This window comes from Oryctolagus cuniculus, chromosome 6 (genome assembly GCF_051225735.1).
Source record: "Oryctolagus cuniculus isolate XC-2025 breed Fujian yellow rabbit chromosome 6, ASM5122573v1, whole genome shotgun sequence".
In the NCBI taxonomy this organism is placed as follows: domain Eukaryota; kingdom Metazoa; phylum Chordata; class Mammalia; order Lagomorpha; family Leporidae; genus Oryctolagus; species Oryctolagus cuniculus.
In genome coordinates this window covers 146,398,251-146,421,477 of record NC_142872.1, presented here as the reverse complement: position 1 = coordinate 146,421,477, position 23,227 = coordinate 146,398,251, and the positions used below count along the sequence as shown (strand labels likewise).

At 40.4% G+C, this 23,227-nt stretch overlaps 1 protein-coding gene across 7 annotated transcripts in view; it reads right to left on the bottom strand.

The window, feature by feature from the left end:
- The window catches only part of COL14A1 (collagen type XIV alpha 1 chain), a 253,291-nt gene that overhangs the window by 122,652 nt on the left and 107,412 nt on the right, over positions 1 to 23,227 (bottom strand). For 4 of the 7 annotated variants that reach the window (XM_008255863.5, XM_002710753.6, XM_089335638.1 and 1 more), the window contains exons 15-21: positions 16,715 to 16,841; positions 14,876 to 15,015; positions 14,263 to 14,395; positions 12,640 to 12,699; positions 10,993 to 11,144; positions 4,608 to 4,737; positions 233 to 355 (exon numbers count right to left, since the gene is read on the bottom strand). In XM_008255863.5, coding sequence (XP_008254085.3) covers positions 233 to 355; positions 4,608 to 4,737; positions 10,993 to 11,144; positions 12,640 to 12,699; positions 14,263 to 14,395; positions 14,876 to 15,015; positions 16,715 to 16,841 — 865 coding nt within the window. The remainder of the gene's footprint in view (positions 1 to 232; positions 356 to 4,607; positions 4,738 to 10,992; positions 11,145 to 12,639; positions 12,700 to 14,262; positions 14,396 to 14,875; positions 15,016 to 16,714; positions 16,842 to 23,227) is intronic. The other 3 variants (XM_070075442.2, XM_008255862.5, XM_070075441.2) reach the window with 1 other exon arrangement.

Genomic DNA, 23,227 nt, shown 5'->3' with positions numbered 1-23,227 from the left:
TACATTCTGCACAGTGGTTTCCTAAGTGAGGTCATAATTTCATCATTCTGATAATCCCTGACACTGACTCTACTAGAAAGTTTCTTTTTTCCAGAATAAATTAAAAGCTCTTCTTACTTCTTTAAAGGATAAAACTATGCATTAAGAGAAAATTAGAATAAAACAATTCATTTTAAATGACATTTTAGATCTTTACCCATGTTACCAATCTTTCATAAAAAGCATCACTTACCACTGACTGGTTTATAGACAATCCGATAGCCCTTTACAGGGGAAGGTGGAGGGTCCCATGTAATGCGCAGGCGGTTATACCATTCCTCAGAGACCCTTAAGTTTTGAGGACCAGAGGATGGCACTGAGCAGGAAAGAAAAGGAAAAATGGCATTCAGCGTAGTTTCCTCCTTCAGAGCCTACACTGTTTTCAACAAAATAAATGCATATTTTCTCAAGGGTAAAATCAAAGTTCACTAAAACACACAGTGAGAAGTCCCAGAGAACTTGTGGTTTTTAAAATATTAAATACATGGAAAATAATCACTCATGATGAAACACTTCTATCTGAAATCCAGAAGCTGATTCAATGTCATTTAGCTTCCTAATCTTAATTTTAAGTAAAATCAAACTAAATAGTGTTTATTAAAAATTTCTGTTTATACATTATTCTGTTCCACTATCAAAGTTATTTGTACAGCAGTATTGGAGGTGATACGCAATGCTCACCCAATGTTAATGATGATATTCTTACAGATAGGATTCTGATTTATTTTATTTTCATTTTCATATTGCCTGTACTATCCAAAATTAATAGTATCATTTGTTAATTTTTATCAAAACATTAATTTATGCAAAAGCCTTTTATGAATGATTCCAGATCTTGACAGATACCATTTTGTTGTTGATAGAATATACTGGCGCTTGGGCCAGTGCTGTGGCGTAGCAAGTGAAGCCACTGCCTAAAGTGCTGGTAACCCATATGGGCACCAGGTCTAGTCCCGGCTGCTCCACTTCTGATCCAGCTCTCTGCTATGGCCTGGGAAAGCAGAATTGGCCCAAGTCCTTGGGCTCCTGCACCCATGTGGGAGACCTGGAAGAAGCTCCAGACTCCTGGCTCTGGATGGGCCCTGCTCCAGCTATTGCAGCCAATTGAGGAGTGAACCAGAGGATCGAAGACCGACCTGTCTCTCCCTCTCTTTCTCTCTCTCTGCTTCTGTAACTCTGCCCTTCAAATAAATAACTATTTAGAAAAAAAAAGAATTTACTTGTGTTGACCATTGCTTAAAGAAGTAGAGCATGTCAGGTTGCCACATCCCACACTGAAGTGCCTAAATTCGGTGTCTAGCTCTGCTCCTGATTCTGGTGTTCTGCGAATACACACTCTGGAAGGCAGCAAGCAGTAGCTGAAAGGACTGGGTTCATGTCACCCTCATGGGAGACCTGGATTGAGTTCCTGATTCCCAGCTTCTGTCTGGTGCAGCTGCAACTATTTTGGACACTTGGGAAATGAAAAGCAGGTAGAGGAGATATCCTCTTCTCTTCTCCCCTCCCCTCCTCTCCCCTTCTCTCTCTCTTTCTCTCTCTCTCTCCCTCTCTCCCTCCTTCCGTCCCTCCTCCCTCCCGCTCTTTTCCTCCCCAACCCCTGCTTTTCAAGCAAATACATTTCTGTAAAAAATAAAAAGTAGACCAATAACATTTTGATATCTGTATTGAAATTTAAGTCATTTTTCTGTAGTAATATGCTTTATTTATAATTAGGTAAATATTGCTGTTTTCTTCTTTAATCATTGCTTACATCTGTGGTTTCCAAACATTCATTTAGCAGCAAAATACCAAAATATGCAACACATTCTTTTTTTTTTTTTTTTTTTTGACAGGCAGAGCGGACAGTGAGAGAGAGAGACAGAGAGAAAGGTCTTCCTTTGCCATTGGTTCACCCTCCAATGGCCACTGCGGCCGCAAACTGCGGCCAGCGCACCATGCTGATCCGGTGGCAGGAGCCAGGTACTTATCCTGGTCTCCCATGGGGTGCAGGGCCCAAGCACTTGGGCCATCCTCCACTGCACTCCCTGGCCACAGCAGAGAGCTGGCCTGGAAGAGGGGCAACCGGGACAGAATCCAGCACCCCGACCGGGACTAGAACCCGGTGTGCTGGCGCCATAAGGCGGAGGATTAGCCTAGTGAGCCGCAGCGCCGACTGCAACACATTCTAATGCATAGATCAACTCAAGATGCGGAGGCACTGCCACCTTGACATACACAATGTATGCAACGTATATGAGAATCCAATGTAGAGACTGATTCCAGGTGACGTGTGCTAGTAAAAATAGAATGAAAAAAATGGAAACTCTTCTATAACTCTGCTCTCCCCTTTTCTTCTCTCTTTCCACATGACCCTTCAGGAAATAATTATGGCAACTCTGAGAGCTCACAATACTCTCAGTGAGCTTTAGCAAAATGTGGTTTGGTGGGAGCCTGGGTAGAGGCACACAGAGCACAAGTAGGAAGAGGAGGAGATGCCAGCACTGTTAAATGAGGAGGCGATACTTCTGGGCTCAGCTGAGCAGAATTTTAATGACTTACACAGACTTAGTTGAAAACCTCACGCTCAGGTGTCCAGTTATATAATTCAGGCTTCGACACCATTCTGCACTTAGTCTCATGTAAACCTTTGATAATTATGGTGGATTAAATATGTCATGGATTTTTTTTTTTTGACCTGCCTTCCATGGAGAGGTGGAGGTTAGGAATCTTTAAATCTACGACTGCCTTGACCAACAGACTACAGCAAAAGTAACACTCTTCATTTCTGACAGACCCCTGAACTCCGATAGTCTCCATTTTCAACTTCTTGAAAGTAAGAACTCTTGCTCTTACAGCCTTGAGTTTCCAGTAGGAAACATGACTAACTGCTGGAAAGAAAATGCAGACATGTTTTCAGGCTAATGGAGACAGAGTCCACTGAGTCAGGCTTCCTACCATCCCTCCAACATGTCAGGCCACGAGTAGGCTGCCCTGGACCTGCTAGACCAATGCAGGATCTAGATGAGTACATCCAGGTTGTGCTAATGTGCAGCATACCGACAGGAAGAGTCTCCCAGCAAGCCCAGCCTAAATTTCTGCATCATATAATTGTGAACTATAACAAAATGGTCAAACTACTTTAAGTCATTAATTTGTTGCACGGTTTTTATGCAAGGATAGGCAAACATTATGGTAACAAAGACAACTAAGACCTTACAGTGCTTTAACAATGGGTTTTCATGTATATTCCTCATCTGATGGTCATGGCCAATTCATCTTAAAGAAGCTTTTTATGATGCCTCATCGGTGCCATTCATTGATGCAGAAGCTTGGCACATAGAGGTGAACAACGTAATTAAGACCCCCATGCTCCCTTGATGTTTGTCTTCCAGGAATGGGAAACAGATAAAGAGCTAATACGTGGGGCCAATGCTGTGTGTGCAGCACTGTCATCACATGTGGGTGATGGTTAGAGTCCCTGCTGCTTCCAATCCAGCTCCCTTCTAATGCGTCTGGGAGAGCAGCAGAGGATGGCCCAGATCCTTGGGCCCTTGTACCCACGTGGGAGACCTGGGGGAAGTTCCTAGCTACTGGCTTCAGTCTGGCCCAGACCCAGTTGTTGCAGCAATATGGGGAGTGAAGCAGCAGGTGGAAAATCTCTCTCTCTCTCTCCGCTCTCTTTCTGTAACTCTGACTTTCAAATAAATAAATAAGTAAATCTTTTTTTGAAAAAAAAAAAAGAGCAAATACATAAGTAAACAAGCAGTCTCAGACAGTAAATAGTGCTATGATATGATCAGAGCTAACCAACCAACCAAAACTAGACAATGTCATAAAGAGTAACAGCTACTTTGCATGGGGTGGTCAGAAAATGCTGAGGAGGTGACATTGAGATGGGTATGACCACAAAGGCCACATATGCAGACATCTGGGACAGGATATTCTAAATGGAAGGAATAGTGAGTGAACAGGCCCTTGGTCAGGGACATTTTAGAGAGCCCAGTGGAAAGTAGGAAGTCAGGTGTGGCTGGAGGGTTTGTTAGAAGCTGAGATCAGAATCCAGGTCACATAGAGTTAGTAGGGTCTTGGGAAGGAGGTCATATTATTTCAGTATGCAGGAAGCTATTAGGAAACTTGAGACAGAAGGGGTGATAGGATATCTTTGATAATTTGAAAATGTCTTTGGGATGGAAAAGGAAGGCAAGAATGGAAGCAGGAAGATCTGACAGGAGGGTGAGGTGCCCATTTGGGTAAGAGGATGTGGCTTGGATTGGGGAGGAGGGAACACCAGGTGCAGAAAGGGGGACAGGTACGCAGAATTTTGGTGAACCAACAGGATTTATGATGAATTAGATACTGGAGAAAGATGGAGTTGTTTTTCAAGTCTGCTTTTACACCAACAAAAGCCTGAAGCCCAGAGAAGTTAAGCAACTTGCCTAAAGTCACACAGTATTCAAACAGATTTTCTGCTTCCAAATCTCCTTTGTTCTTTTCACTAGACTCTACTACACCTTTCGGTGTGTATTGCAGAGGACAAGCGTTTCCAAGTCAGGATCAGCCAGTATGCAGAGGGAGGAAGTTTCACTTACAGGTTTTCCCAGGGGCAGAGACGCTGACACCTTCTCCATCAGAGTAGATGGGCGTCACGGTGACTTTGTATTCTGTATCCGGAAGCAGAGACTTCAAAAGGAGACTGTTCTGCCTTCCAGGCACCATGACCTGAACAGAAAAGTAAAGGATATGCTGTTGGTAAGGTGCCCAGTGCCCAGGGATTGACTGGTGGAGCACAACTGGAGGCATTTGGAAATAATCAGATGCAAAGAGATGTGCTTAGCGAGTGATGAGAGAAGAGAGACCATCCATGCAAAAGCATTTCTCTCCGAAGCTCCCCTCATACTAAACCTACTTCATAATCACTAATACAAAGGGGTTAACTTTGAAGCTCTGACGGCTCTAAGGAATATTCTTCTCTCAACATCTCGGCACTTGTAAAGTAGCCAGAAGAGAGAATAATGGCCTGTTTCCTCGGTGGGTGTTTATAGACTTGAACTGCTCATTCTATAATCCAGCCTGCTGCTTATCGGGTTTGACTCAACTTAAATGTCCTCTTGCAGAGGCAAAGTCAGCCTTGCAGGCTTTCCTTCCTCAGATAACCCGCCCCCATCATTTTCTTCTTTCAATTAGAAAGAATGGATGCCAGCCAAGAGCAAGAGAACCATGCACCCAAGCCAAGTTTTCTAAGCCGAAGCATATTTACCAGCAACACTAAAAAAAAAAAAAAATTTGTAGCTCTTTTATTTCTGAAAGGAGATGCCTTCCTCAATCTGGAATCACCTCCATCCCTGTGTCACTAAAAGACTGCCAAAAAAAGAAATGTGGCTGCAGGGTCGACACTGCACACGTGTGAGTGCAAGGCGCCATGTGGCACAGCAGAGCGAACTCGTGTCCCCAAAGAAGCCACATGCTCTCCATGCTGACACCACACTTGTTCGATGCTGGCACATCTTGAGGCCATTTAATCATGGCTGGAAAAAAAAATGCTAGGATGTAAGAACTGACCCAAATGGGCTTAAGGCAGTCACAAGACCAGGACAGCTGGAGATGCTTACCGTGGAAGGATGGGTAAAATGCCAGCAGGCCAAGGGTGGTGCTGTCTACCTCTGGATGAAGGAAGGAACATATAAATCATGGAATAAGCCCTAGAAAGCCTCCAGTTGAACCCAGAAGCAGCTGTTGCTAAGATAGTACTAAGCCCTAAAAAGGAATTTTAATAGTAAAAAAGATGACCTGAACTACATGACTTTATATTTAATTCATCTGATTTTGCTCCTCAAAGCAAACTGACACTGAAATGTACCAGGCTGTATTGATGTGTGGATGCTAGTCCTGGGAAGGAAATACACACAAGGGAGTTTTGCTGTACCTAGAATGAGTTCAACAACTCCGGCATTCAGGACTCCGGAAAGAATGATGGCTGCCCTGCCTTATGTTTCCCCACCAGTGTACTTCCTTGGGGTGTTTCTCTTGAATATCACTACCCAGAGCCTGGGTTTGCCTTCCAAGCTGTCTAGAAACCACCCATGTTGACATTCCTTAAATAAGATCATCTCTCACACTGAGAAGCACTTGGCCTTGGAACCAGTCAGATTCAGGCTGGGAACTACTTGAAAAGTATTGTGATCAGTTGAGAGAAATCATTGAGCTTGCCAAGAAGTTGTTGCTGTGGTTTATAGTAATATCCCTCACTCACCTAGCAATTATTATGTGCCAGGTGCTGCTTAACTATTCCAATACAGTAATTCACTTAGGCTTTGCCACAATGTTTTGAGAGAACAGATATCATTATGCTAATTTTATAGATGGGGAAACCAAGGCCCAAAACAGTTATTGAGTAATGGAGCCATTCTGAAACTCCAGGAATCTGGTCTGGGAACCCTTACCCTTGTATGAACATTTTTGTCTTAATGAGACTCATTTCCCAGATTAGTTTCCCCTTGGGTATGCAAAGTTTCTCTTGCTAGGTCTCTGCTTGCTTGGACAGAGTAAAGAAAATGTGCTTCTACTAAAAACAAATGCTGCAGGTCATAGCAGATGGTGGTTTTATTTATAAAACAAGTCTATAAAATATGCTCCTGGCTAAATGGAAAGCAAATATACCCAGAGTTTTCAATTTTTTCAGAAATGCATCTCCATGTCTGGCTTTATGAAAACCCAGAGCTCTTCAGAGTAGCCTGGACCACATCCAATAATCTCTTTCCTACAGTAGGAAGGATCCCCTACATCTCATTGTTTTCCCATCTCATAAAATTCTGTTGCTAGACAGTGATTCTCAAACTATCTGTTGTGTTTGTGGTGGTGGTGTTGTCATGCTCACTCCAATCCACTGCCAACCAAAACTTGCAGAAACTACAATAAGACTCAATTGCTAAAAGAAGTAACACGTTTGTGGACTGTTGTAGCAACATCGAGGTGGCTATCAGTACTTCTGAAAGCTTAAGCTTATTATCTTTCAGGACACTGAGTCATACTTCGATGAGCCCTACTCTGGAAAACTTCTTGCAACTCAGAATTCAGGTCAAACTTAAAGATGTTGATACCCAGGTTCTAGAAAAGTCTGAATCCTGATCAGACTTTTACAAATAAGTGAGAGACCTCCTTGCCCTGACAACACAATTTCAGATCATGTTACTGCCACTCCATATATCAAAGCAGAATTCAAAGTTAATCCATTTGAAACATTTGAGGGGCTGATGCTGTGGCCACGTGGGCTTTAGTTTATGTCCCAGCTGCTCCTCTTCCAATCCAGCTCTCTGCTAATGGTCCAGGAAAGCAGCACAGGATGGCTCAAGTGCTTGGGCCCCTGCACCCATGTGAGAGACTCAGAAGAAGCTCCTAGACACAGGATCAGCTCAGCTCGGGCAGTTGTGGCCATTTGGGGAGTGAACCAGGGGATGGAAAACTTCTGTCTTGCCCTCTCTGTCTGTAACTCTTACCTCTCAAATAAATCTTTAAAAGAAGAAAAAGAAATATTTGACAGGCAGCCTATTTCAAATCACTTAAAAGTGTTTTCTTGGAAAAATTTGTTATATATGATTGTATCCAGAAAGTATATAAATATTTTATATATCCCAATTGTAAAGGTCAACTTTAATTCACGTTGCTTTACATATGTTAAAGCTGACCATGGCTTATAGTTTTAAACATATAAGTACTTCAAAATGTTTGTGGAAATGGAATTAAAGGTAATTTTATTTTGATAAAAGTTTTTAAATCCATGTGCAGTTTTTGACTAACAGACATTAATGAACTTTTTGAAGACCCCTTGGGGCCAGCATGGTGGCTTAGCGGGTAAAGTTGCCGCCCGCAGTGCGGGCATCCCCTATAAGCACCAGTTCAAGTCCTGGCTACTCCACTTCCAATCTAGCTCTCTGCTATGGCCTGGAAAAGCAGTAGAGGATGGCCCAAGTGCTTGGGCCCCTGCAACACATGGGAGATCCAGAGGAGGCTCCTAGCTCCTGGCTTCAGATCAGCACAGCTCTGGCCACTGGGGCCAATTGGGGAGTGACCAGCAGATGGAAGACCTACCTCTCTCTCTCCCTTTCCCTCTCCTACTCTCTCTGTAACTCTTTCAAGTAAAAAAAAATCTTTAAAAAAAGAAGATCCCTATACATAACCTATTCTTTAACTTTAATGTTGTATATTAATCATAGTTCATGTAAATATAATCATCTTTTCTGTTTAAGGAAAATTTAGAAAAATGGTATGTCAGTGCTCTTATCTGGAAACATTTCCTCTTTTGCTTTTTGTGATATAAGGGGATTTCAAGAGGGTCATAGAAAATAGAGTTAACAGATAAGTTTACTTAGGTGCCAAAAATTTTTGAGATCCCTACAGGGGTTTTTCATGCTACACATTTTCCACAAGCTTTTTGAAGATCTTTTATGTTTTAGCCAGTTGCCTTTCCCTGCAGACATCATTATTTTTTTAAAAAGATTTATTTATTTATTTATGTGAAAAAGCAGAGTCACAGAGAGACAGAGACAGAGGGGGAGGGAGGGAGAGAGAGGTCTTCCATTTGCTCGTTCCCTCCCCAGATGACCACAATGGCACCATTACTTTAAGACATCATTTGGTCCATATGATTTCAGGGCACTGGAACTTTAGCACAGGCCTGTGTGCATCTGCCTGTCCTACCTGAGCTGCACAATTCACACCTTGACGCACACCACCTCTGGTTCTTCTAATCTACACTGCATTTGTACAGCAGTGATACTTCATCAAACAGAGACAGATATAAATGGTCATTTATTCCCCAGGTGAGTTCCTGAGAAAGTTCCTGTAAACTAAGTGTGCACAAACCCAACTTAATTAAAATGTACTAAAGGAGCTTGATATTTAAGGCATTACACAGTACTTTATTCTGCATATCAAAAAAAGAGAACCTCACTTCTGTACAGTAAATAATCACTGCCAAATTTATCAATATTTTTCCATTTTTGTTAAAAGTTTATTTAACTGGGGCAGACCAGTTAAACCTTTTGATCTTTATTTTTCCCTTCATCTAGGTGTCCAAGTGTTTCAAAAACAGTGTTAAATGAAAGAAATTAGCAAAGGGCAAATTATCTAGAGACAATCCAAAGAAAATATTATTATTATTTTACCGTTTAGCTCATAAGTGCATATGTAAGATTAAATTGTTGCTCTTTCCAAATCAGCAAGAATAATTCACCAAGAAGCTTAATGTGTTTCTTGAGTTAAAAAAAAAAAACTGAAAGCAATAAAAAAATAAACTCCCACTCTGGGAATTTTTTATGCTTCTTATTTTTAAGAACTGAATTATAATATGAGGACAAAAACAGGAAAAATAAAACATTTCAAATTATATCTTTAATTATCATCCCTAAGCACAGCTTGAATTGTTTTTTTGAATTTGCCAATAATGAGTCATCTGTAATGTATGGTCAGAGTGAATTCCTAATTCCACCTATGTTGCTGACGTGCCCTATACCCTTCTCCGGGTACTCCAGGGCAATTTCATGGATCTCCATGCTCTCCACAGTGGATGTGGCTTTTGTTGGGGCTATCATTGCTTCTTCACTATGTCCTCTCTCAGCCAGAAATAAAGTATGTTCCTGAAAGAATGCTGGGTTTGGTAATTGTTTACATAAGCACATAAATGAAAATGTTTCCACCCAACACCTTGTAGGTAAAGAATAGAAAGAAAGTATAATGTTTTTGAGTGACAATGAATTTTAGAGACTTCTTTTATAGTGCCACCCCCTCAAATAATGTAATAAAGCACAAGGAATGCAAGTAATGTGGCTCAGAAAAGCTTATTCCAAATGCAAAGAAAAAAGAAATTCTTTTGGATGAAAACTGGATTTATCTGGTCTGACTGGAAACATGTCTAGGAAAAAACAATCATGACTAAAGGGAATGATATGATATAAACTTAGAGAACATAATTAAGAATGTACCCAGTTTATCATACAGGAAAGGAAATATTAATAAAAGTTAAACAAAATTTCAAATTTTGTTTGAGGAGAGACATCCATGATTAAGTTAGAAATGACAATAAATCTTTTGAAAATGAGTTGATGTCTGTGAAAAATATAAATGTGTGGGATCTTCAAATTCATGGGGAAACTATTAAAGAAAAACTATCTATGGGTTTTAAAATTTTTCTTCTGCACTAAAATGAATTTACCTCTTTTTGTTAAGAGACATAGAGAGAGAGCACCCCCTCTCTGCTGGCTTACACTCCAAAGGCCTGCAATAGCCATGGCTGGGCCAGGTCAAAGCCAGGAGCTATGAACTCCAGCTGGGTGTCCCATATAGATGGCACTGATGCAACTACTTGAGCCATCATCTGCTGCCTTCCAGAGTATACACTAGCAGGAAGCTGGAATTGAGAGCTGAGCTGGGACTTGAACCCAAGGACTCTAATATGGAATGTGGGCATCCCAAGAGGTGTCACCATACCAAACGCCGCCCACTCCACATATTTATCTTTTAATTGCATTTTCATTAATTTTTGAAGTATGTCATATTTGTTAATGGATGGCATTTTATTAGGAACTTTACATAAATAAGACCTTTTCTCTGTGTGCTTTGGTTAAAAGCTTTTTATAAGGTTCCCACAGACAAAACAGTTGATACAGTTGTATACATGTATAAACAGATACAAGTGTTTAAGGGCCCTTTTATGACCGAAATTTGCTGTTCTAACAGGTGGTGAAGACAACAGAAGCAATGATGGAAATGAGGTTCAGAGGTTTTATCAGTCTCAAAGAAATTGTATGGGAACTAGAAAATCATCAAGAACGAGTAGTGAAATTTGGATTAACTAAGAGCGTTAGTGTCTGGACATGGCAGAGTCATCAAGAAACAAGCAGCAAAAAGCCTTTGGCAATAGCCTTGTTAGCTCTGTTAGGAAAGTCCATGTAGTTTCTAGTTAGCTGGACTCATACAGACCGTTCCTACCACTTCTTCCGCAGGGTCCCCTTGAGCGGTCAGGTAGGTCACCCTAAACTGCTCCACATTGCTGTCAGAAATGTCCCATTTTACCCGCAGGCTAGAAGTGGTTTCATCATCTACAACCAGGTTTCTGATTCCTGTCTGGAAAACTGGAATAAACACAACCAAGGATTAAAGAACTTTTAGCTCATCATATTTCAAACATTTAATGGGAGTCCCACATGGAGCAAGAATAGCTCATCTCTAATGGTTAGTGAGAGTCATGATACCTACCAGTTGCAAGAAAATACGGATTTAAGAGATGCTTACAAGATAAGAGACCCCTCAAAGCTCTCAGCTCTGTACATATTCATACACTTGCAAAGAGAACGTGGGAGAGGCAGTTGAACTAGCAAACCAGCACAGAAAGTACTAAGGGGAGCATGGTCATGTGAACCTCACACTAGTGCTTTGCTGAAGGGAACAGATCTGCTCAGCCTGCTTGTGCAATCCTGTATCCAACAGGTGTCCCATCCACCTGGCCCCCATTTCCATCTAAACAATTGTTGCCTGAGCACGGATTGCTCACTCAGGCTGCCTTCATCCATTTGGCTCATACAGACATCAACTTTTCTCCGATGTTTGCCTAGACTTCTTCATTGAGTTCTGTGGCACATTCATTCTCATCTCCCAAGATTCCTGCTCCCTCTTTTGTCCCATTTTTTTCTTTTCCCATCTTCCCTGACTTCCTTTCATTCTGTCTTCCTCCACTGAATCTTCTTTTTCATTCATTTAGTCAGAAAACATTCATTGAACTTTTCCTATATGTCAAGCCATATCAGGTCTTTGAGATATGCAGTGATTTTTCTCTTTGCCAAAACAGCGAAAGTGGCAGAGAGGAAGGAGCAGATTGAAATCTACCTAGAAAAATCAGGAGAGGCTTCCAGGTAGTGGTCATGGGAGAGGACTTGTCACATTGAAGGCAAGGAGTTCTTGACAGCAGAAAGGAATGGGGGATGCATAGGAAATACGGTTGAGACCAGGAAGGGAAGCCAGAATCAAATGGGGAAGATCTTGAAGGTTATGACAAAAGGACTTGAGGGCACAAAGCAGGGCTCCATAAAGATTAAATGAAGAATGAATGAAGGAATGAGTGGCCTCTAAAATGGTTTATATAAGGAAAATTACCATCAGCTGGTTGGGAGGTGTATTTCAGCAGAGAGGAAATAGCTGGTGCAGGGAGCACAATAGAGCAGCCAAGTCTCAGTTACCCTGGAAAGGCAGGGAAACTGTGATACGAGGAATTATCCACAGAGAGCAACAGGAGAAGTCCTAGATAAAGCAGAGAGCAAAGCTATCTGGTGGAGATCGGGGGAAGAGGTTTGCTAACTTCACATCCTTTGAAAGGTCAATCAGAGTCCAAGGCAAGGATGGAAATGGTAGAGCGACGTGACAGCAAGACTCGCAAGCTCTAAGACTGGAATTTAATGGTAAAGATGTTGGGAGGGTCTGAAAGGAATTAAATATAAACCTGTTCACCTGAGAAGGAAGGGAGGGAATCACCTTTCAAGTTAAAAACATAAACTACATGAAGCTGGGATAACACAACTTCTGTTTAAATCAAACCTTGTTTTGGTAGATAAATAAGCTCATGTGTGTTCTTACCTGAAGTCACAGAACTGGTAGGTGCTATGGTTGTGACTGGTTCTGTCCAAAAACTGTCAACTAAAAAGAAATTCATTACTTTTAAATTTTGTAAAAATATAAATGACCACAACTATGGATATAATATTTTATAGCTTGGAAACTAAATTTCTCCCATATTATATCACTTGCTTTCCACAACAAACTTGACTGTGGTTGAAAAAGAAGGGTGTTCTAAGCATAGCAGACATATTTGTTTCCCAGATAAGGAAACTGAAACTCAACGACCTAAAAGTGCTTCATCATAGATACTGGACTCCACAGAAACATTTATACCTACAAAACTGTGAAACCTCCCAACTACTTTGAAACAGGGGCATAACCATAATTAAGGGAAATTAAACAGTGCTACAGACCAAGTTGTGAAACAGCTGCCAAACAAGACTACTAAGGATGGTAATGTGCTTGGACAAGAAGTGCTGCTTCTATTTCTTATATGAACCCTAGGAGTGGATATGTGGTACTCAGCTCCACTGCAATACACTCTGCCAATGGCTCACATCTCTGGGAATTGACTCACTTGAGATCACACCTGCCAGAGCATAGCTCTCCTGTAATGACTGGAGATGCAGAGGTACAAAGGCCCAATCCCATTGTCTCAATTTGGGACAACTCAGAAGGGTCATCTCAGCTCTAGAGCTCCTAATAGGATTTGCTAAAGGTTCAGGTTCCACTTCTCCCTCTGCCCTACCCTGCTGTCCTCAGTTCATTACGTAAGTATCTCCCAACTGCACTCTTCAATAAACCTTCTGGATGCAATTTTCTGTCTCAGAATCTGATTCCAGGAAACCTATTCTAAGGCAATTCAACATGTGGTTAATATCTCATATTTAAAAAATGAAGGAATGAATGAATCAGTGAGTAAATTTTGTACAAGATTTTTGGAAGCAAAATCAACTTGGAAAATTCCAAAAACTCTTGGACATGTTTATTTGTTTGCAAATTTATACATTTATAAATTGTTCCATCCATCCATCCAGCTTCCGAGTATTTATTGTGCAGCTAAAAGCTGCCAAAAGTGGGCCAGTGTCATAGCATAGCAGGCTAAGACACTGCTTGTGATGCTGGCATTCCATACTGAAGCATCAGTTCAATTCCCAGATACTCCACTTCTGATCTAGCTCCCTGCTAATGTGCCGGAGAAAGCAGTGGAGAATAGTCCAAGTGCCTGGCTCTGCCACCGACATGGGAGACTTGGATGGAGTCCCTGGCTTCTGGCCCAGCCCAAGCTGTTGTAGTGAATGGAAGGCATCTGATCTCTCTCTCTCTGCCCCTTTCAAATAAATATAAAAAATAGAATAAAATGATGTACCGAGTACTATGCTAAGTGCTGGGGAATATGATGCTTAACAAGACAGATACGGCCCCTTCCCTCATGATGCTAACAGTGTAGATGCTAAGATGCTTTACACACATATTTCGGTGAAGGTGAAGACATACCAAGGATTCTGGAGGGCAAAGAGAAATTGAAGTTTCCCTAGCCAGGGATAAGGCTAATGTTAAAAGAGAGCTAGAGAGGTGCAGAAGGTGCCAGAACACATGGTAGAAGCTTCTAAAGCCCATCTTTGCCAGACTAAGACTTACGGGTGGTCCCAACAGCAGTCACCACCTCACTCTCACTTCCATCATCAAGTACAGCCAACAGTGAAACTTCATATTCGGTGCCGGGCTCCAAGCCTTCAATAACATGTGAGTCTTGCTCTTCCCTTAGGACAACCTAAAAAGCGTTTGGTGCTTAGTAACTAGGTTTACTTGGATAAAAAGAAGAAAAACAAAGTGAAAAAATATAAAAATGAAAAATGTAATTCTTAGCATAAGAAGTCACCAAATGTAAAGAAATCCAAGGCTGTTGATGTCAATCTTTAAGTCATTAAACATTTTATTTCTTTTGATTCCTTCAACAAATAATCGTTAGTATCAAAAAAACTGATATTATGAGGTTTTATTAAATTTTATTTCTGAAAGCTAAATACTTTGAAAATCTGCAAAATATATAACTAAGTCCTGGCAATACTGAATTTTCATCGTAGAAAAATATATGATTTGACCTTTATAAAACTTCAGGTCTTGCAGCATATTAATTACTTCTGGGATTTCCAATCTGTTTTAAAATGAACGCTATTCCAATGCATCAGTAGGCATTCAGTTTCAGGCAACATACTTAAGATTTATTTTCAGTGTGTTCCGAACAACTCACCTCTTGAGTCTTCCCACCATAGACTGGAATCCACATCAACTTGTGCTGCCCTTCATCAGCCGAGAGGGGATGCCAGGTCACTCTGAAACTGTCTGTCGTCACCTCATCGATTTCCAAGTATTGCTGGGCTGGAACTTCCTCTGTAAGCCAAGGCAGGAGATTTTGTTAGGGAAACGACAAGGTAAGAAAGCCAAAACACAAGCGGCTCCCGGGGGGCCTTAGGAAGAGAGGACTCTTTGAGGAATCTTTTGCTTGTGGAAAGCACATGGGTGAAGGGAAAGCACAGATCAGTCCAGTATGGACTTATGTCTCTGCTTCCAACACGCACCAGCAACAAAAATGAAGAAAACCATGGAATAACAAAATTCAAAGTTCTCCAGGGGCTTCCAGAATTCTTTTTTAAAAAATTCTTATTTACTTATTAGAGTGAGAGGGTGAAAAAGGCAGAGAGAGAGAGAGAAACACTCCCCCCATGTGCTGGTTCACTTCCCAGTAGCCCCTAACAACAAGAGGTAGGCCAGGCTGAAGCCTGGAGCTAGCAACTCCATATGGGTCTCCCAGGTAGGTATCAGGAGTACAGTCACATGGGTCATCTGCTGCTGTCTCCCAGCTCTGTGTCAGCAGGAAGCCGGAGTCAGGAGCCAGAGGAGGCATCAAACTCGTGCACTCCAGTGTGGCACACAAGGATCCTGCCTGGCAATTTAACCACTAGGCTAGATGCCCACCCTACTTTCCAGAACTCTTAAATTCTCTCTCTGGCTCTTTTCATTAACTATATAAAAAAAGAGTGCCATATTATTTTACAAAGATATTATTTTTGAGCAAATTAACAAACGGTGCCCAAGAAGCTTGAGAAATGTTACCTTTTAGCTTTCTTTCCTTTAGGGACAAATCACTCCCTAGCAGTAAGTTAGTTCCTGCAGAAGAGTTTTTTTCCTTTTATCTTGTTCATACAGTTGCCATCAGAAGTGAAATGTAATTTACCAAACCTCCCACTATCTTACAACTTACACACTTTCAGGATGCACAACAAAGTTTAACATCCAGCTACATCCAAAGTAAATGTTCAAGTCACTGGCTTTTATTATTCAAGATCACGGTTTGATCTTGTTGCTAGGGCACTCTGAGAATTCCAAGTAAAGTGCGCCCTCAGGAAATTTTGTGAAATTACTGAACTTTTTTCTGTAAACATTATTTCCCCATCCAGCTTCTTTCTTGTTTTTCTCCAAACTGCCTTCTCATCTCCTCTGTGCAGGATTAACTTTGTACACAAGTGCAAGCAATGTTAAGTTCAGAGAGCAAACAAAGTTATTTCCCCCCTCAGAGTTAACAATGTTTTATATTTATTGAGTGATGACTGGATACATACAGAAAATGAAAATAATGTATTCCCGTCCTATATTATTAAGATTGTAGATTCCATGAAAATGCATTATTGGATAAAACTGATATATTAGGTTACATAGTATGAAACTGTCATTTTTGCAGGTCAAAAATTGTTGGACAGTAATAACTTCATATACACATTCATATAAATAGAAAAAATGGGATAATATTACATCAAGAAATGAAAGAAAAGATATTGGATTAGGAAAAGAACAAGAGGCATATTTTTTAAATTGAGAACTTTCAAACTTAGATATGTCTGTCTCTTTCCTTACTCTGATATAAAATAATTATTCAGTGCATGTATTTGCTATCTAATTGTTCATTTGTTAATAACAAAATCAATAAAAAATAAAATGTGATCCCTTCAAAATCACAATTAGCGGAGATGTTCCAGGTTCTGGTTTCAATGTAGTCACTCTTGAAATGCCCTCAAACCATCACGAAGCTTACCTGTGGTAAAAACCCCAGTCAGAGGCTCTGACTGCCCTTCCTCGTACATGGAGAAAATGGCCACAGTATATTCTGTGAGTGGTGTCAAGCCTTTCAGAGGGAAGGTAGTAATAGGATCAACTTCAACCTGCAAAAGAGAGGAGACGAAACAGTTACATCTGATGCTTTTGTCCACAGCATCGTTTTATTATTATCTGCAGTTCACTTGGCTAGCAGCAGAGCTATACATGCTGCAAACAAATTATTGAATTATAAAACCAGTCAGCTTCTATCTACCTATCTCTCATCTTGCACCCTTAGATAGATTACCTCCTAATTAAATCTCAGGACAACTTTGCAACCAATATCACTTTGTCTCATGAAAAGTATAGGGAATTTTAGTGGTAGATACAAAGATCTAGACCGTCTCCAGCCAGATCTGCTATGGGAAGCCAGTTTTTTAGTTTCAGGTAAGTAATACACATAACTTCCTGTAAGAATTGGAGAGGTGAGCAACCATACAGAGAAAGATTCAGAGAGTACCAATGCTAAAGAAAATAGTACACATTTGAAATATGCCTGCATCTTCCACAGAAAGATGTATCTGGGGACAACATGGACCAATCTCTCTTTTTTTTTTTTAAGCTTACAAAATTTTTTTTAACTTTTATTTAATGAATATAAATTTCCAAAGTACAGAATATGGATTACAATGGCTTCCCCCCCATAACGTCCCTCCAACCCGCAACCCTCCCCTTTCCCACTCCCTCTCCCCTTCCATTCACATCAAGATTCATTTTTGATTCTGTTTATATACAGAAGATCAGTTTAGCATACATTAAGTAAAGATTTCAACAGTTTGCTCCCACACAGAAACATAAAGTGAAAAATACTGTTTGAGGACTAGTTATAGCATTAAATCTCAATGTACAGCACACTAAGGACAAAGATCCTACATGAGGAGTAAGTGCACAATGACTCCTGTTGTTGACTTAACAAATTGACACTCTTGTTTATGGCATCAGTAATCACCCTAGGCTCTTGTCATGAGCTGCCAAGGCTGTGGAAGCCCCCTGAGTTAACTGACTGTGATCATATTTAGACAAGGCCATGGTCAACGTGGAAGTTTTCTCCTCCCTTCAGAGAAAGGTACCTCCTTCTTTGACGACCCATTCTTTCCACTGGGATCTCACTCACGGAGATCTTTCATTTAGGTTTTTTTTCTTTTTTTCCCCAGAGTGTCTTGGCTTTCCATGCCTGAAATATTCTCATGGGCATTTCAGCCGGATCCGCATGCCTTAAGGGCTGATTCTGAGGCCACAGTGCTGTTAGGACATTTGCCATTCTATGGGTCTGCTGTGTATCTCACTTCCCATGTTGGATCATTCTCTCCCTTTTTTATTCTATCAGCTAGTATTTGCAGACACTATTCTTGTTTATGTGATCCCTTTGGTTCCTAGTCCTATCATTATGATCAATTGTGAACAGAAATTGATCACTGGGACTAGTGAGATGGCATTGGTACATGCCACCTCGATGGGATTGAATTAGAATCCCCTGGTATGTTTCTAAGTCTACCGTTTGAGGTAAGTCAGCTTGAGCATGTCCCGAATTGCACATCTCTTCCCTCTCTTATTCCCACTCTTATATTTAACAGCGATCACTTTTCAGTTAAGTTTCAGCACTTAAGAAGAATTGTGTATTGATTACAGTATTCAACCAAAAGTATTAAGTAGAACAAACAAAAAAAATACTAAGAGGGATAACATATTAAGCTGCTCATCAACAGTCAGGACCAATCTCTTTAGTGCACATGAGGGATAGAGATCAAGGGTCTAAGAAATGGAAGGGCGAAAAAAGAGAAATCTACAACAAAGAGCAGACTTTGAAAAAGAAATTCCTACACTGAGAAGAGATGAAGACAGAACCTGGAAGGTGGCCCTGATCAAAGTCACCTTCAAGGGGAGAGGAAGGACAGACACATCTTTATCATTGAGAAGTGGGGTGTTGGTCTAAGGAGCTGTAAAGAACAAAGAGCAGGCATAGGGCACCCATACCTAAGTACTTCACATATCTTCTTAATTAATCCTCACAGAAACTTATCACAATTTCTCACAAGACACATGGGCTCTGGTGAGCCTCAGGAAAAATGAAATAACTGTGCTCACCTGGGAGCAGGCTCCCCCCAGATAGGTCCCAATTAAAACATGTTCAAGAGACATTTTGGAGCAATATCAATAAGATCTCTTATTTATAATACTATCAATGGCTAAATCTTGAAGGTGGTGAAGAGGAAGATGACCAAACTCACTCGATATGTTTGCTGATGGCAGTCAAAGTGATCCTTTCCAAAATATAAAATGTCATTCCTCTACTTTAACTTGCACTGCCTGTTTCCCTCCAAATCAAAACCAAGCATCCAGAGATAACCTCGTCACATCTTATAGTCAGAGGCACTACCCCTCATTTCTTCCACATTCCCAGTGTCCCACTAAGCTCCAGCAATGCTGCGCTCTAGCGGGGCGAGTGAATATGCAATTTATTCTGCTCATGAGTCTATTCCCAAGCTCTTTTCAGAAGCAGGCCTTCCTCATGTATTTGGACTGCACTTAAATAGCAGCTCCTCAGATGGGTTGTTCTCTACCACTGTTTTTTCTCTCCTGGCACCAATCACACCTGAAATTTTTTTTATTTATTTATGTACTTATTGTCTATGTCCTAAACAGAATGTACACTGCTTGAGGGAAGAATCTTTAGTTCACGTTATAGGTTGAACTGTATTTTTGCTTTGTGTGAATAGAATAAATCAAAGAGAATGAAGATAGAGGTGTCAAAGAGCCTTTAAAAAATAAAAAAAGCACTCCTCTAAGTTAAGAGCCAGTTCATAAATAATATACATCTCTAAGGCACCAACCTGGGGCAGGAATTTTGCCTTGGATGCCTTCATCCCAGTGCCAATTCAAGTCCTAGCTACTCTGCTTCCAAACCAGCTTTCTGCTAATTCACCCAGGAAGGTATTGGGCAATGGCCCAAATATCTGGGTCCTTGTCTCCCATTTGGGAGACCTAGATGGAGCTCCAGGCCCCTGGTTTTAGCCTGGCCCGGCCTCAGTTGTTATAGGCATTTGGGAGTGAACCATTGGATGGAAGATTTATATATATATATATATATATATATATATATGACAGAAAAAGAGGGATATATATATATATCTGCCTTTCATATAAATATATAAATAAATCTTTTTTCAAAAGCATACAACTCTGAGAAGAAAAGCTTCCATTTTACCATATTGGTGCCCTGAGCCACTCTGCCACAGAGCGCCAGATAACCACAGCCTTTTCACCCCAGCTGAGGTCCAGACATGGAAGTGAAGTCATCTTGGGAGTTCCAGCCCAGCAAAACTCCAAGAAGAATGCAAGACTCACCCTGGCTGACACCACATGGCTAAGCTCGCCCAAGTTGCGCAATCATGGGCTGCTATTTTAAGCTGAACATCAGTCACACAGCAATGTTTAACTGAAATGACACCATTTTCTTTTGAATCAAGAATTGATAACATTATTCACCATCCCCAGCACTTACTGTTTACTCCAGTCTACATATTGTCCGCATGCTTTATACATATTAACTGACTCAATACTTAGCACACTGTTGTAGGGTGACTAAATATTACCCCCAACTTAAAGATGACAGAAAAGAGGATAAGTAAGTTGCCCAAGGAAAATCAGATTGTGAGTGCATGCTTCTGTGTGTATTTGTGTGTGTCGAAAAGGATCTAGTTTATTAAAGTATTTATTTGACACTAAGCATTTTATATCATTTCAACATTGATTATTTTATTTCATTGAATAAAGGCCTTCAGGCATTTTCTCTTTTTATTAATTATCATATTTTAACCTATTAGTTCTGGAACTGGGTTTCTTTTTTGGTGTAGTACTTTTAAGATGTAGGAGAATTTAAGTAAATGTTAACAAATGACTATGATTACATCGTTATGCAACCAATTTTGAGAATGCTTTTTCAAACAATCTAAAGGCTTAACTTCAGCCTAATTTTGGGAAGGATGAAAAGAGAGCCCTTGATGAGGAATGAGGGATTAGACTTCTCTCTGGGCTCTGCATCTGAGTCACTGCTGTTGGGAACTGGCCTCTGAGTCTAAAAACTGTGGCCTTTGCATTTATAAAACTCAAATGGCAGCCATTAATTCTCTATCATGTTTGCACATACCCCAAATCCTTTCAAAGTAAACGCTATCCAAGATGGCTTATGTACTTAATTTAACTACTCTTGCCTTGCCAGAATTTTGTTCTGAAAGATTGCATAAAGCACTCTCTGAAGAGCACTCAAAATAGTTCCTGGCTCATGGCAAGTGCTCAGAAAACATTAGCTTCCATTGTCATCATCGCCTTCTTCATCATAACCACTACCATCACCATGATCACCATCATCACCAGTGGTGTAAGTGTCTGGTTTTATTTTTATTCTTTTGTCTTCATAAAGTTGAGGAGAGCATTAATACAGCAAAGATGCAGAGAGGAGAAGAGGAAGTAAGGGAAGAAGGTGGGAGAAAGAGGGAATGAAGTAGGGAAGATGAGAGGAAGAGGAAGTGAAACAGAAAACTATTAATTTTGTGTAATGCAAGTTTTTATAATTAATTACATGAATGCACAAAGTATATTTTAGTAGAGATATTTAAAAGTTCATTCTGTGATATTTTGGGGGATTTCCTAAGAACCAAACTGTTGTATTATCTGTAATAGAAGCTTATTAAATTCTTAGAAGCTAAGGCAACATCTGGTAGGACTATCCACACTTAAAATCATATGTTCCAAAATTAGGCAAAGTAACACTTCATTTAAATGACACTTATCCAGCGACCTTGACACTCAATTTCATGGCCAAGGACTTGGAAATAAAACACACACAGAGGCAGACATTGTGGCATTTAGAGGTAGGGCCTATGGGAGGTGAGTAGGATTAGATATAGTCATTAGGGTAGAGAGTCTACATTGAATTCTGATGGCTCACTAAGAAGAGAGAGAGACCAGAAGACACACTTGTCTTTTGCCATGTGATACCCAGCACCATCTCTGGAATCTGCCAGCAAAAAGGCCAACACCAGCTGTGGTCCCTCAATGTTGTACCTCCAGAGCCATGAGCCAAATTAAATTTCTTTTTATTTAATCTTACCCAGTCTGTTACATTGTGTTACTGATAGCAGAAAATGCACTAATTTAGCACCTATGTCCCCAAAATGAGAACACAAAATATACCTGTTAGCCTGCCATCTCAAGAAAAGACAAACAGGAGAAAGAGTCTATTCCTACACATTGATTGGCATGCTTCCCTCATCCTGTTATCTTCCTCATCTCATACTCAACTCAACTTTGCATTTTTATTTCTCTCATTTTATCGTTACAAGTTCCTGTCTTCAGAAGCAAAACAAACAACAATGAGTTCTTTAGGATTGTTTTCCCTGAGGACTTCAGAAGGTTTAATGGAAGATGTTGAACAATGTTAGCAAATGTGCATGATTATATATCCATTATACAACATCCCTTTTGAGGGTACATTCTGTAAAATATTGCTTGGATTTAACTGCAGGAAAGTTTGTCTCTGCATATGAAATACTTGAATTATTTTTTCAGAAAAAAGAAATGATGTGGCCCAACATATTTCCTTCTTTGTCATAGCTTCCTGGACCAAGATAAGAAAACATAAAAATAACTTTATCTTGCTAAAACATATTTCCAAGAATTTCTGAAGGTATTAGTCACTTCATGCAAGATACTATATCTTCAGGGGTTTTAACAAGCTCTATTATTTGAAAGTATTTTCCTATACAAACTTGGACTATTGATTTTTTTAAACTTAGGCTTATCTACCTGGGGTCTTTTAGATGCCAATTTACTCACAAGTAATAACCTGGATAACACCTACACTATTTCTAATTTGATATTTCTATGAAGATAAATAATATCATACCCCCTTCCACAAGTATTTTCCAAAGATGACCACAACAGTGTGTATCTCCCATTCTGCACGACTCTCTTATCATGGAACTGACATGCTTCCCACTACAGGTAAGATCTGCATTTCTCCCCACCTTGAATCTGGGCAGGGGCTGTGACATCTCCTATAACAGTGTGCGGTAGAGATGACAGTAAGACACTTCTGAGTTTGAGTTATTAAAGAAGCTAATGCTTTCATCTAACTCTCTCTCCCTCTTTGTAGATGTGAGAGGTGGAACTACTAGATCAGTTCCCCCAAAACTGCATGCTGGAGGCATCCTGTGAAGAGTCTGGCTGCAGAAGTGGAGCTGTGCGCCAGCTCACAGCCACTGCAGTCTCTCCAGACCAGGCATCAGACACATGAGTAACGAAGCCTTGAACATGACACCAGCTCCAGCCACTATCTATAACCACATGAGTGACATCCAGTCAGAACTGCATATTCAAGCTGCATTTCTGGACTCACAGAAACTTTGAGAGAAAATAAGTGGTAGTATTTTTAAACCTTTAGGTTTGGGTA